Consider the following 16,387-nt stretch of genomic DNA (forward strand, 5'->3'; position numbering starts at 1 on the left):
TCCTATCCAGTCTGTACTAATCACTTGTATTCACAGATAACTGAATATAAAACATAAATATTGCTGAATGGCAAGTCTTCCAGAGTTCTGAAAAGATACTGACACATCAACTGACTGAAAGGAATGGTCTCAGATAAAAGAACAGCTAAGAACATACCATATTATAAAGGTACTTTTTTTTTTTTTTCACCTAGAATTAATCCTCTTATTCACAAATATCAATTTCATTCCCAAATATGAAATCTTACTTCTCAAGGAAAAGAAATACTGAAGAAATGAAAAATTTGATCCTACTGATGTCAGCCTTCTCCAAACCCTATAAGAAACAGCCCTCAAAACTTGCATAACTTCCTGATAATCCTCCTTATCCAAAACAAACAGATTAAAAATGGATTTTGCATATGAGACCTCTTGGTCTGGGAAAGATAAAAGATGTACACACTGGGACAGAAGATTATCCACAGAATCACACATGGCTAAGAAAGCTCATGAGGGTCAAAAAGGACAGCTAACTAAAGCAATTATAAAGCTGGTGTTATCTGCCTCTCAGATAGGCACATGCAGTAATTTTAAGGTAAATGCACTACAGACTGTGCCACAAGAGCTGGATGTTGTATGATTAGAAAGAGATTGATTTCAATTTTCTGAAGAATTGTCAGTAACCCCTATACTGGCAATGAATTGCCATATAAAACACAAAGTGCCATCCAAATTCTGAAAATGAACTTGTTGTGTTACATCCTGAATATTAGTAGGACTGTAATATGAGCTTCTCTGTTTCCTGGCAAGGCAGTGAAGGAAATAACCACGGCTCTTGACAGCAGATATTCCTCTGGACTTTTCAGCAAGGTGTGCAAAAAACCCCTACATATACAAGTGTTGGAAACGAGTGTGTCTGTCCTCATGCTCTACTGACAGCTGTAGCATTGCATATTATTAAAAAAAAAAAAAAAAAGTAAGCAAATACTTCTTACCATAAAACCCTCAGTGTACTGAAACTGAGCTCTGGAACTGTCTTCTGCTGTGGGGCTCAGGGGTTTAGGATCAGACATAGAGCGTTGCATCATCTTTGCTGCCTTTGGGCTTGATGGAGGAACCTTGGCCATGTCAGCATGCAGCATCTTCTGAGGGCTGATGTCATCAGTCATGGGTTTTTCATAAGGTACAAATGCTGACTCTATAACTTTGCTTGGTGAAACAGGTGAAATGGGTGAATAGAGGACTTTGGGAGATTTGGGAGGGGAAGGGACTACCTGTAATGTGGAGTCTGGACGAAGGTGAGATGAGTATCCTATCTCTAAAGGTGTTGGACGTTTTTTATCTTTCTGAGGAGATGAAGCTGACAGATATTGGGGACTTTGGGTGTCTGATGCTGTCTCTGTTTGACATCCCAGACTTTCTCCTTTATATGTCTTTTCTGGAGCTGAGATATGCTTTATGATTTCAACCTTAGCATCCCATCGGGCCCTGATTGAAGGTGTTCTTATTGTTCCTACAGGTTCTGTTTGCACAGAAATCTCTGCCACTGTCTGAACTGCAATACTAGATACCTTGGAGAATGGTTTAGCTTTGTCTGCCTCAGTGGTGGTCTCGCTGAATTTCCCTACACGAGGCTTCCTTCTGGATCTGCTGGAAAGATCCCATTCATCTTGATCTTCATCATCTGTCTGAACACTTGTATCAACACTCTTCTTACTTCTCCGTCTCCTGTTGGTGTAACCTCTTTCTGCTCCATCTTCATCATCAGTTTGCACTCCACTGTCCACTATTTTTTTGAAACACCGGGGCTCTTCTTCCAGGGTCTCCTCAAACTCCTCATAGGGACCACGCAATTTTGGCATAGAACTTCTCTTTTTCAATTGCTTCTCCTCTCTAAGATCAATATCCTTAAGAGACATTTCTGAAACTGAGCTTAGGATACCAGGTCTGGGTATGTATTGGGTAATGCCATCAGACTGAACTGTATACCATGCTTGACTTTGTGGAATTTCAATACCTAGCACTCCTGAAGCCGTAGTGGTTGTGTCATCAGTAGGCCAAAATTGGCCATTTTCTGTGCTTGCATACTGTCCTTCCAAAAGTGTTTGATCTGTGGTAGTTTGTGGTGAGCCAGTGCCTGAAGGGTCATAACCATACTGATATATTTGACGAAGTTTTTGCTCCTCTAACTGTTGGTGGAGCTGTTGTTGAAGTTGTTGGAATTGTTCAAGCTGCAACTGTTGCTGGGCTAATGTCTCTTGTCTCATCATAAACTGAGCTTGTCGTTCCTCCTCCTGCTGAAATAAGAGATGATGTTTCATGGATTGCAACTCCTCAAGCTTTTTTTGCACCATAAACTTTTCTTGTTCCCTAAATCTTTGAATTTCCTGACGCTCCCATTCCAGTTCTTCCGCAAAGCGCTGCTGCTTAATTTTCTCAAGCTCAAGAAGTTCCCGCTCCAAATCAAGCTGCTGCTGTTTGCCCTCTTCAGGGGCAATGAGAAGGGCAACCTCATCATCAATTACATCTGTATAAACTTCAGATCCTGTAGTTAAAGCAGGTATCAAGCTGGTTGGCTCCGTGGTAATGGTTTCTATAGAATGAGGGGGTAACCCCGTCTCCATACCAATGGCAGTAATTGCCTTATCTTTTTCAGCTGCCACAGTTGTCAAGAAACTATATGATCTTGGGAGTGGCTGAGTCTGTTGCAAAGTTGATATAGAGGGCACTGAGTCAATTGTCTGGAGAGTAGGCAAATCTCTGACACTTGTACTGAAAATAGAACCTGGTTGTGTGGTGATGGCAAATGTGGATGGGATTGGAGTTGCTACTGAAGAATAAACAACACCATTGGATGATCTTAAAACACTTCCAACACCAAGCTGGGAACCCACAGATGACACCATTCTTGCTTGGGAATACTGTGGTGTACTGAGCCCGAGGCCAGAAATCTGCCGAGTCTCTGCATATGGACCTGTAGTCTTGCTTGAGTAATCCATAACCTCACCTGAAATTACAGGGCAAAGTTACAGTCCAGTCCCACAAAAGAACGCTGCTTTGCGGATTCTGAAAGTCATCCCATCTTGATGAAATAAATGGGAAGGGGAAACTGCATGCAAATCTTCAGGTTAATGATCTACTTTAGATGTGAAGGAAACAGCATTTCTGAACATGCAGGCACATGCAGGCACCTCTGTGCAAACAAATACGTAAAATGAAGAAATGAAAAGCACGTGTAATCCGGAATAATTTGTCACACTGTCCAAAAGAAAACAAAACAACAGAAGGAGGGGGAAAACAATAAAAAAAATTATCCTGAAATGAGGTGAGGAACATCAAAATTATATTTCAAAGAAAGATCTGCCGCTGTGTCATACTGACCTGTAGTTACTCTTCCAGAAGTAAGATCTACTGCTGTATCAGTTGCCCCAACTCGATAATCAAAGCTATTCTTGCTTCTGTATGCAAATAGTCCAGCTTCTGATAAATTTGTGTCAGACATAGATGGTTTCATACCTCCAATTCCTCGGTAGCCATACGACCCTGAACGATCATACTGGTAATGGTCATCTCTGTAGCCAAAGCGATCTTCAGGAAGTGTAGTAGAAGGCTGCTGTGCTGTACAGCTCCTACCAAATGGCAATTTATAAACCATATCACAGCAGACAGCTCTTCTCCCTGCAGTCAGATCTACAGGCTTTTCATCATCTTCTATTACTGTTGTTATGATACCTGAAGCTGTTTCATCCATCGTTACCACTGTTCTGTGGGATTTTGTAGTGCTTAGGTCAACTGCTCCACTCTCCACTGGCTCCTGAGAAGTGGAGAGATCAGTCCAACCATTTGTAACACCAACAGGTGGTACAGTAACAGGCTTTGTAGTAGCCCATGTCACTGCCTGTGTTGAAGTACCTAGTGATAAATTTATTGGCACTTCATCTCTACCTACAGAGAAGGCCTGGCTGCCTGTTACTCTGTATGCAGGCTCAAAATGTTTTGATGTTGTTAGCTGAAGCGGTGTTGTCATAGCATGTCCCAGATCCACAAGGCTGTCTGTGCTGGTGGTGTAGCTCACGGTGGCCGTGCAGGTCATTACAGTCACTGTCTCAGTGACTACAGGCAGAGAAGTATCAGCAACACATGCAGTGCTAAGATTTATTATGGATGGCTGGACAGTACTTACTGGCCGTCCACTTGTGTCACTTGCTGGCATTTGCCTTCTTACATCCATGGAAACAGCAGAGAGATCCATACAGCTGTCTCTCATTTCAACGTCCATCTTAGTTAAAGTGCGAAGATCTATGACATCTCCCAAAGGATGGAACCTTCCATTCTCTCTGTATCTGGGTTGGTCTACAATATGTAGTGGTTCTGGAGGAATCGTAATAGCAACACTACCTAAACCATAACCAGGCACTGGACCCTTAACCACAGACACTGTGGTCTTGGTTATGTCTGTTGTTACTACTGATTTTGAACTAGGTATTTTTTCAAAAGTTGATTGTGTTGTCACAGGAATAGCTTGGAGTGCGTCTGAAAAATACATACTCTGGCCTGCCATACTTTGAATATCCACAGTTTTCATGGATGTAGTAAAAACTGGTTGCATAGGTTGGGGAATCTGTTCTTTAGAAGGTGCTTCTAAAGGCCAGCTGGTAACAGCCTGGCTAGTTATAGCTTCAGTGGGAGTTCCAGGCTCAGATGGCAATGTGATGACAACATAGGTTTCCTGTGAGGGTTTTGCCAGCCTTGGTGAAGACTTGTTAGAGTGTGGAGACAAAGGGGAAGTGGGAGATGGTATTTTGTATTCAGCCGTAGATACCAAATTCAGAGTCATACTTGAAGTCAATGACAAGCTTACTGGTTTGGGCTGTGTTTCTGCTGGCTTATGAACAGCTATGGGGAGTGGAGGAACTGCTGGTTTAGGAGCAATTGGAGGTTTAGTTACTTCAGGGGGCCTGTGGCTGAAAACAAGCCCTGCTGGAATGGAAGATGGTTTGGGTGGTACAGGAGGTGGCGTTGGGGTGTATGTTTTTGTGATAGGTACCACATGATCCTTTAATACAGCTGTGGACTCTAGTGTTGGAACACTTGTGACTGGAGGTACCTGTGGTACTGGAGGTACCTGTGGTACTGGAGGTACTGTGGGAACTGTTGCTGCTGGAGCCTTAACCTGTGACTTCTTTTTGGGATAAATGGCTGGCTTGGGTAAAATAGGTGGTGGTGGTAATGGTGGTGGAGGAGGTGGTGGAGGAGGAGGAGGTGGGGGTGGAGAAGGATGGGCAGGAGAATCCAAAGAAGAGCTTCTAAAAAGAGAGAATACTTTGGCTGAAACAGCAGGAGCTGAGGAAGGCACAGAGACCATGCTGGTCTTACTTACAACACTGTGAGTGAGTACAGAAGGTGTTTCTGATGCAGGCTCTGTAACTGGTACTGGTGCTATACGTATATAATCTGGTGGTTGCTCAGATGCAGCATTAGTCAAATCAATCCTTGTCATATCAACACCCAATTCTTTGTGTGGCTCTTCGTGATGAATTTTGACACTGCCAGCCTCTACTGTACTTTTAATTTTTCTAGCTGCTTCTTTCTCTGCTTTGGAGGTATCAAAGGTAATGGTATCAGCTGCATATTCCTTGGATTTTGTAGTAGTTGACACTACTAAAGGTACAGTTTCAGGCAAACAAACAGCAGTTTGCTCCACACTCTCTGCATTTGATTCAAGAGATGGTTTTTTAGTGGCTCCGATAATAGATTCATAAGGCATGCTCACTTCAGAGTACTCTTTTGCAGATGTTAAGGGAACCTGTGTTACTATGCTGACACCTTCAGAATCTGCTGGTTTACTTACACTATCTGCTGGACCTACAAAACCTGTGGCTGCACTATCTATAGGTGAGGAACTATCTGTGGTACAAACTGAAGATGTAGATGATGTTAAGGAAGCTGTATCAGAAGGTAAAACTGATGCAGCACCTTCTGATGTCTCAGAGTATGTCAATATTGATGTTTCATGTGAAATTATTTCTTGAATTTCTCTGGCATAATCTGTTAAGTATTCATCTTCAATTTCCTCTGCTGTAAAATGCTGTGTTATTTTAACATCTGGAATAGAAAGTGTTGTGCTACTGACAGGTGATACATCTGAGATTGCTGAAGTAGTGCTTGATGTTAAAGATGTACTATCCACTATTTCTCCACCACCAGATACCTTTGTATCAGATGTGGGAATGAAATCTGAAGCTGGTTGTGTTGGACTAGACCCTGGGGTTAGCTGTGTTTTCTGTCTTTTCATAAGCTCTTCATAAGCAGCTTCTGCATCTAACAAATGCTTTTCCTCAATGGTGGAAGTTACTGTGCTGTCTAAAACAACTATTTCATGACTTTCTGGGATAATGTAAGAACTAGAAACAATATCTTCTTGAGGCACAATAGTATGTAAAGTCTCAACACTATAGTAGTCCTTCTCTAGATCACTAATTTTCTGTGGTTCATCATAGACCTGTTCTGAAGCTCTTGCTTTTTTCTCTTTTCCTCTCTGTTGCATATATTCACTGCTCTCATCTTGTCTCATAACAAGATTAGTATCAATAGTTCCATTGTAAGTATCCTCTACTAAAGATTCATAAATATAATCCTCTATTAGCATTCCACCATATAAAGATTCTTTTTCAAATACTTCATCTTTTTCATTTGACATTTGAAATGATTTGGACTTATGCATCATCTCCTCATATACCTCTTCAGCACTTTTCAATGTCTTTTGACCACTCTCTTCTTTAGGGAGTGCAGTTGGTTGTTCATCTGTTGGTGAATAGAGAGAGACGGCAGTAGGCAATTTGTAAACTTTTTGCACTTCTATTATTTTTTCTGGGCTGATTTCAAAACCTTCAGGTTCTGACTCAATGCTAGGCGAATACTCAGAACAAGAAGATCTGTGCAGCTCTTCCATTTCTGCAGCTTGTCGTAATTCTTCTGTTGGAGATGCATCTTCAATGGGGGAAAGGTTACTTGGTGGAGTCTTTGGACGTTCCCTTCTTCTCTGGGCTCTGAGTTCATCCTTGTCCTTTTTAGATTTTTTGCTAGAACTTTTTCTTTGTTGCTGTTCTAATTCACGTTGTTTCTCTTGCTCCTTTAGCAGTTCTTCCTCTTCCCGTAATTCTTCTTCTTCTGAAGAATCTTCAATAGTGGGAAGAAGAGGACCATGTGTCCGATGCCTTGCTTTGCGCTGCTGTTTGCTCTCTCCTCCCAGTTTTTTGTGACTAGGACTACTGTCACTGTCTTCGTCAAGTGATGACACTGAAGTAGGAGATGTACCTGGTGTGAAACTAGAAGCATGTAAACTAGAAGATCCTTCTCCTCTAGATCTATCATCTGGTGAATCTGTAAGACTCTCCATCTCTAGCTCAGGCTCTTCATCAAAATATAAAATACCTTTCTGTTGTTCAGATACTTCAGAATACTTGTTTGTTATTGTACTATTTAGTTCTATTGTTTTGAAACGTCGAAGGCCTCCTCCTCCAGACACTGCAAGTTCTTCACTGTCTTGACTTTTACTTTCCCTATATTTTGGCTCTGGGCTTTCATCAAAAGTCTCATCATCGTCATCGTGCCATGAATGTCTTCTTCCTGCATCCTCATCATAGCCTGCACTACTTTTCCGTGCCATTCTTCTGTGTTTTCCAACTGTTCCTTTGGCTTTGCTTTTCACTTCTTCTTTCTTTTGGCTTTCAGCTGCACTGATCTCTTTGAGTTGATTTCTAATGAATTCATCATCTTCAGAACCTGAAGCATCTTCATCAGCACTCATCTCTATGATCTGTTTCCTAATGAAGTCTTCCTCATCACCTGATCCCTGACTGTCATCTCGTTTGTACTCATCACTGCTTGAAGAACCAACACTAGTTCTTCTTTTTCTCCTTGGGACAGGTGAGTTTTCACTCTCACTGCTGTCTTCCACAGAGTCATAGCGTTGTTGTCTTCTTGCTGATATGTCCTCTCCTTCATGTTCTTCCTTGTAGTCTGCCTGGGAGGAAGCAGCTCCTTTGCCCTCTTCTACAATGATTCCTTCACTTTCTTTTATAGCTTTTATGTCTTCCTCATCTAAACTGTAAGATTCTGGACGGACGGGCAAAGGCTTTGCTTTAAGTTGATCCTTTGTCTGTTCACCATATGTTTCAGAAAGCTCTTTGCTTTTTGCAGATTTTTCATCAGAAAGAGTGCTTGCCTGAGCTTCTAAAATTGAGAGTACAGTACTTTCCAATTTAGCTAGATCTGAGGGGCTTGGTGGACTTTCTTGTGAAATAGTGTCTTTTTTATTAGATTCTTTGATTAAATCCTTTTCATCAGTGGGGATATGACTTGGGATTTCACCAAGTGAACTTGATATCCCATCAGAAGAATACCCGGTGTCACTCAGACCTTGTGGACTTTTCTGTTGCTGAGAGCTTGATGTGTCTGATTTGTCATCCTCTTTTTCCTAAAAAAATAAATACATAACGCGTGTGTATATATTTATATAAAATTCTTAATGTTTCCTGGCAATTAAAAACATGGATTTTTTTTCTAAAGGATGACTTCATGCCTCAGATGAATACTGAACACTAATTTTGTTATTCAAAGCTATTAGAATAATATAAAAAAGTTCCTCAAATTTTGATTTTTTGCATTGACTCTTACTAGACTTTGCATGGCTGTCCACACTGGCAACTTATTTTACTAGTTTCAAGATGAACTTCTATTTTTTAATACACAATTTAATTGTTTAAAGAACACTTAGTAATGATAACCTGCCACTTGATCACACATGCATGGGACAAGTTGCCCTGGGGCTGGTTTATTTGAAGATTTTATTTACTGTGTTTCAAAGCTGACTACACGGTTTTTGATACAAAATAATATAGCTTGAAAAATGTTTGCAGAATTTCTGGAGTCCTTTCTTAGAACATTTAAAATTTTATAATTGTCTAGAAATATGTCAATCTTCTCAAATTTTGCACTCATGGTTTAATTTTGTTGATTGATACGATACACAGAGAACTGAAGCATGATTTAATGAAGTATTGGAATGTCCCCTTCTAGATGGGCACTGTACAAATATTTTTTGAGTACCTTATAAAAAAGGGTTTCTTGGTAAACTGTTAGTGCAGAGTAAGCTGCTGGTAGGGCAGTGCAATTGCAAGGAGAAAAGCATGGTGGTCAGCCATTGATTAAAGGAAGCAAACAAGGCAGGCATTCCTGACTGAGCATCAGAGCCAACGTTTTCCTTCTTATCCCTAATTAAACACCCTTAGTCATCCTACCTTCCAGATCCTTCCACGTCATTCTGACTGACAAGCATTTCTATCTTCTATAAATAACAAAAATACCTAAAAATATCCTACAGCAAGTATTTCTGCACCAGTTTTACTCCTGCTTCTCGCAGCTGTGAGATGCTCTGTACTTAGTGAAAGTACCTCATTGATCAGCTAAATCACAGTTCACTCTCCAAAATACAGGTCACCTTAGCTCTACACTGGGCTGTAGAAAGTGCCCACACATCCACTGGCAATTTGAGAACAAGCATCCTAAAGTCTCATGATTTTAATATGTTGTGATCTTTATTTTTGTTAGGGCTCTCAATAATAGAAGGAGGTAGTATTTACCAGCTTTGCTAATCTAAGTAAGTGATTTCTGAAGCAGAACAAATAATTTATTTAAAGGTTTCATTTATCAGCTTCAAGTATTTAAAGTATTTAAAAAGTAGTTAAAAATACTGTGGAATAAATATACTAGAAAAATTATAATGAATGCTAATTATATTTTAAAATTACAATTACACTCATGTTAAGTTGCTATCAACTAAAAGTATTTTCAAAGTTTATTCACACTACAGTTATATTTAGGGTCAGAATATCAAAACCCAAATATTTTTATAGTCAGCCGTATTACTTTTTAAAACCCGTCAGGTTAAGATTTAATTTATTTACGTATTCTTGCTTTTAGACATATCACTTTGAACATAATCCTACTATTCAAATACTAATATTTATATTTGTTTAAAGTATTTCCATTACTATTACAGTAATATACTAATCATTATTTTATTAATTAATCATCATTCACTGGAGTGGTTTATTATACGGTTAGCAAAATCAGGTACTGCTTTGACTATAAAGTACATTTGTTCTTACCAATATTATAACTAATATTGAAAATTCAAATAACTAATGTCACAGCAAAATCCATTGCAAATAAAAATCCAGTGTGAAAACAAACTTTTCTACAGACTTCTTGAATGATAAGGCTGTGATTAATATATAAACATGGAGAAACCTGCAGTACTTAATTTTAGAAAGGCATCACCATTTGAAGCCTACAGCTTTCAATACTCTGGGAAAATCTACTCTTGGATATTCTCCTGCCCTTAAGGACAGAATAATGTATGGTCTCTACAAAAAATCAGCAATGAAGCATAATTAAATATTTCCGGTTCTGTGGTTTATATTCACATTTTTTTCCCTTTAATAAAGAAGAAACTTTTTAAGGGAAATTTATTTTGCTGTGTTTAAAAAAGACATATATCATTAAAACCAAGTGATTTTTCCCTCTATAAATAGCACACTCCTCACTAAAATTTCACCTATGACATTTGATTGTTATTTTTTTCATTTATGACCAGTATATTCATACTCATGAAGACATACCCAACAAAACTCGCTATGAACAATTTAGATGAGCTGCTAAAAAAATGCAAGAATTGCTCAAGCTCAGAAGGTTTCCCAGGAGTTTTATGGACAGAATGCATCCATCTAGTGAAAGTGAACCTCTCAGATCTTGGTTCTCCAAGATGATGTGATACCATGAGTTGTAAAGCAGAGACAGAAGCCATCAACTGAACAGTTAAGCACAGAAAAAGGTAGAGAACAACTGGTCATGGAACAGCTTCAGTCATTCTTCTTGCAGCTGAGTCTAATTCTAACACCTACTGTAACCAAACCAGAAGAGATGGAAATGAACATTGCTGTTGCCCACCCTGGTGTTGAACCTCGATGTATGACATAAATGACTGCTATGAATCACAGGAAACTGGATATGAGAAAGTCTACTGTTTCTACAGTAAGGAGAAGAAAAAGATCTACAGTAAGGACAGACTTCATTTCTCACTAGAAATGAAAGGGATGAGTAAAAGCTAACTTTCTTTTTAAGGTTACCAAAATATGAATATATTTGAAAACATTTTTGTTTGTATCACTGCCTGCACCATGGTACATGCAAAAATTATCCTTGGTATCATGTTTTGAGATCAATATGTATGTAACTTAAAACAAAAGCCTCTGGGCTTTTTTTCCCTATTTCATGTAGTCTTGAGATTAGGATATTGTAACTAGTTACATTTATTCTTAAAGGACTGGTAACTTATTTTCTGCAGTGTTGCCTGTCACATCCAAAAAGACAACATCATTTTTAAACTTGCAAATATATCATAAACATAAGATTTTTAGATTAATAACAAAATATTGCAGAAACAATGTTGAAAATAATCATATGTTCCACAACTCTTTGAGAAGGAAAAAATGCATTTAAATAAATAAATTTTTAAAACCCCAGTCATTTTCCCCTTGTAAATTAGGAAGTACTTTGATACATGTTGAATTACTTGCTTTTTCTGAGTATTTGGATGGCATTTCCTCTGAGGTTGCCTACCATGTATTTTTAATACTGGACAAATTTAGCTCTAATACAGACATTAATGAGAGAAACTTCCTAAGAAATGAGGAAGAAGTAGGCTTATAAAAGCTGCAGTCTGGAAAAGACTTCAAAAACAGCAAATGCAACTTTAACTAATGTTAAAATTTAGCTAATGTCAATTGTATTTGTGCTATTCCAGTGACATTTATGTGATGCCAGAGTCAATCCATTATACAACTATTTTGTATTAAAAGTTTTAGCTTTATAATTATTACTCATTCATGCTCTTCTTCACTGTTGCTATTCTTATTTGAAAATATACAGCTTAGGGTTCAAAAAAACATCTGGATATGACACACATGGACATATTTTAGTGGTGAAGGTGGTAGTATTGAGGTAATGATTGAGCCTCATGATCTTAGAGGACTTCTAAAACCATAATTATTCTATGATTCTCTGAAAAAGTTCTATCAGTTACCAAATCAAACCAGAAACTTATTAAAAGAAAAATATAGCTAAAAGGAAAAAAAAAAGACATAAAAAAAAAAAGAATTTATAGCTAGGAAGATTATACTGTGTTGCAGAAGTTTTATTTTGCAAAGGAACTCAATTTTAAAAATTTAGTTTTTTAATAGAAGAAATAAATATATCTACACTATAAAAAATGGTTTCACAAAGTGGAAAAGAAACAACGGTTGACTAAACTCTGTAATGTGCATTTCAATTTTGTATTTTCAAAATTAAACATTTTATTTGTATCCAGAAAATTTGCTTACAGAAAAGTCTTATCATCCTTTTTCTATCTCTCTGGGCTGTGTTTTGTGCCATGTGTTAGACTAATGATACCAATGAACAAAATATTAATTTTTTCCCAGTTACTCAACTGAAGTACGTGATCATTCCTCAGTAATCACAAGAAGGTAGTGATAAGAGTAAATATATCATATATTTAATACATTACAAGTGTGTTCCTACTGACAACAGGACAATGGGTTCCTATGGATATGCTGAACTACCTCTGTGTAAATTTGTGTGTTCCAAGATGGCAATTAGATACTAACAAACTGCATGTGTTAAACCTCCAAGATTTCTAAGCAACCCTGTTAGAACAGCTGCTATTGCACATGGCAATAGTCAATATTACAAGACAGTTTCTCAGGAAAAGGACCTCTCAGTCAGTTTATTATTAAAAAAACAAAACAAAACAAAACAAAAAAAAAACACCACAAAAAAAAGCCCCAAAAAAGACCACAACCTGAAGATAGTTCAAAACCATACTAAAAAAATGCTTTGAAGAAAAAAATAATGGCTTTATGATTCCTTAAATCACACCTTGAGACTCAATTATTTTTTAAATATTTTAATATTAAAGTAACTTTTTAAAATTATACCATATCTCTAAATTCAATTGATATCTGTGATTTCTCCTAAAACTGAAGGAAGTCTACAAAAAGGATGGAGGGAGAATATTTACAAGAGCATGGACAGGATAAAGCACAGGATAAAGTGTGGCTTCACACTTAATGAGGGCAAGTTTAGATTAGATATTAAGAAGAAATTCTTTATTATGAAGGTGTTGAATCATTGGCACAGATTGCCCAGGGAAGAGGTGGATTTTCCATCCTGGGAAGTGCACAAAGCCAGGTCAGATGGGGCTTTGAGGCACCAGATCTAGAGGAAGGTGTCCTTGCCCATGGCAGAGGGATTGGAATGAGATCATTTTTAAGGTCTTTTCCAATATAAACTATGATGCTATGATTTTCCATGGGTTATTCAGTTTGTACTGAATCAGAACTTTAGCCTTTTCATGTCTTCAGAGACTTATTGGAGTATTGCTGCCTTTTTTTTTTTTTTTTAATAGGTTAGCAATAACTGCTTACCTTTTATTGGAAAGCTAGAAGAAGAGTTAGCAACCACCAGTTTCACAGAATTTAATATAAAATGACAGCAGTTGGTCAAGTGCAGAAAAGTTTTCCCTTGCATCCCTAACTGAAAAAAGCTGAAATCCTCCACATGATTCTACCCTGAAATACATGTAAATTTTATTCTTTCATATCTACATGTTGTCTTTTACCTAGTGAAATGGAAGTAATGTGTGATATCCAAATTGGGATCACCTTTTTCCCTTTTATCACATGCTGTCTTGGGAAGAGCTGTATCTAGCAATGTCTGATCAACAGCACAGAGAACACTGAAGTACTTCAATAAAGAAAAATTAAAAATAAATCAGAGTTAATTTTACTAAGCACAAGCTAGGTGACACATCTTTTTTATTTTTAGTGCTAAACAATTTGAAACAGCATTTTCCCAGATGTCCTTTCTGATCCAAAAGGTAGGATTTCTGGCTATGTTACTCTAAGCATAATCCAGGGATTCCCTCAGTACAATCGTAGACCATAACTCTTGACATGATCAAGAGTAGTAAACAGAACATGTGATAGGATGTTTATTTCAGACAGGAGACTTGGTTTATAAAAATAATATTTTCCAAGACAAAATTTCTGAATTAGAATATTTTTCTATCCAAATATCTTCATTACCACCAGGAAATACATAAAACAAAAATCAACCAAACCCTTGACCTTTTCGACAGGGATTAATTGAAAACATATTTCTGACAAATGTTAAACACTTTCCTTAAGCCTACTCCCACTTTCATAACATACTACTTTCATAACATAATAATCAGCACCTAATTTGCAGTGCTGATACAAAGCTCCCTAATTTTTCATTTCTCAACAAACTGTATGTATTATTCTCTTCAGCTGATAAAGTGACTTGAATACAGACCTCTAGTACATGCTATCATAAACTCACTCATTCCTCTGACTTGAGAGCCCACAAGAACCCTACCTGAATGTACTTGTCTGTATAACTCAATTAAATAGCAAAAACCTGCAAAGATTGCATACTTTCATTTACCATGTTCAGGCATCACAAAGTGTTCCTGAAATTTATATGATATTTTGGTATTGCAAAGCACTGTACACCTTACTCTCTGATTATTCCCTTTTGGAATTGAGAACTAGGAAAACACTCCAATTTCAACAATTAATCTTTGAAGTCTGGTCTAGAGATCAAGGCAAATAAATCTGAAATACTAGAAAAAATTATTAAACGGGAGTTGTGCCTTAGTTTAAAATTATTAACTGCTTGAGACTTAAAACCAGGCAAGTAATCTTGAAATGTGTGTGTAGAGCATAGGACTAACTGGTGAAACTTTAACTCAATGACAGTCATTTATTTTATCACTTAGAATCATTTTGTAAAGAGTATAAAAGTAAAGCAGGAAGGTGAGGGTCTGTAAAGATCAGCTTCTAAGTTGGAGAAAGGGAAGTGAGAGGGTGAAAAACACTTACTATTTTTTCTCGCACTGCTTCCACGTGGTCGGTTCCTGGCAAAGGTGCTGTTTGAACAGGAATTCCTTTTTCCTTAGCTTTTTCAGCTTTCAAAACCTCTTGTGGAATCTCAGTTGTCAAATCCTCTTTCTTAACATCTTCTTGCTCCTTAGCCTGCAGTCCCTCATAAGGTGCTTCAACTTCTGCTTTCTGTACAGCAACACGGTCTTTAATCTCAGCTGTAATTTCTTCCTTTTTGTCTTCTGCATGGGATGTGCTCTTTTCTGGGAGCACAGTTTCTTTATCTTCTTCCAACGTGCTAAGGGGTTTCTTTTGGTCTGAAGTTGTTGCAGGAATTTTATCTGCTGAAGGTGTCTTTGACAGTTTCCCTCGCTGAAGTTTTGCTTCCTCTTTTTGACCTTCTTCTTGGATTTTATCCACTGATAAAGTTTTCTTAATTTTTTCATGTTGAAGTTTTATATCTTTCTGAACTCCAGTTTGGATTTTATCAACTGAAGCTGCCTTTGGCAATTTTATCTCCTGAAGTTTTGTATCTTCCCGCTGAGCTGCAGGTTGGATTTTGTCAGCTGACAGTGCCTTTGCCATTCTCATCTGTTGGAGTTTTGGATCTTCTTTCTGAATTCCCTGTAAAATTTTGTCAGCTGAGGGCATCTTTGCCAATTTTGCCTCTTGAAGTTTTATGTCTTCTTTCTGAACTCCATGCAAAATTTTATCAGCTGAGGATGTTTTTGCCAGCTTCGCTTCTTGAAGTTTTGCATCCTCCTTCTGAACTTCATGCAAAACTCTGTCATAGGAGGCTGTCTTTGTCAGTTTAGTTTGCTGAATCCTTGGGTCCTCCTTCTGAGAAGCATGCTGGATTTTATCAGCTGAGGGTGTCTTGACAAGTTTTCCCTGCCTAGGTTTTGCATCTTCCTTTTGAATTCCTTGCTGGATTTTCTCAGCTGACAATGTTTTTTCCAATCTCCCCTGTGGAAGCTTTGGAGCTTCCTTCTGAATGCCTGGTTCTTCTTTTGGCTTTGCTGCTGCTGGAGTAGGTGGTGTGGAAGTCTTCTGAGGGGAATGTGAGACAGCAGGCACAGGCTTTTTTTGAGGAGAAGCAGGTGTTTTGGATGTTGGTTGTGCAGGGCCTGGTTTGGGAAGTGGCACCTTGCCCATATCTCCAAGTTGTCCTGACATTGCCCTTTGGGTCTGACAGTTTAAGCACAGCCATTCCTGTACCTGTGACACAACAAACATGAAGTTACTTATTTGAAAAATTAACAATTAAATCATACAGTGTTTTCAGCTGGCCCAGTTGAATTCTTTCAATCTGAATGCCATGCATACTGGTAAGTTATTTCTTTTCTTTCCTGCTCTTGCAGGAAATTCCACAGCACCAT

The 16,387-nt window shown here is 38.1% G+C and overlaps 1 protein-coding gene across 1 annotated transcript in view; it reads right to left on the reverse strand.

Moving 5' to 3' along the window:
* PCLO (piccolo presynaptic cytomatrix protein) overlaps positions 1-16,387 on the reverse strand; it is a 317,263-nt gene that overhangs the window by 161,242 nt on the left and 139,634 nt on the right. The window contains 5 exon segments of the mRNA XM_066318756.1: positions 975-2,993; positions 2,995-3,045; positions 3,048-3,208; positions 3,211-8,458; positions 15,009-16,226. Coding sequence (XP_066174853.1) covers positions 975-2,993; positions 2,995-3,045; positions 3,048-3,208; positions 3,211-8,458; positions 15,009-16,226 — 8,697 coding nt within the window.

Source organism: Sylvia atricapilla, chromosome 5, assembly GCF_009819655.1.
Source record: "Sylvia atricapilla isolate bSylAtr1 chromosome 5, bSylAtr1.pri, whole genome shotgun sequence".
Taxonomy (NCBI): Eukaryota; Metazoa; Chordata; class Aves; order Passeriformes; family Sylviidae; genus Sylvia; species Sylvia atricapilla.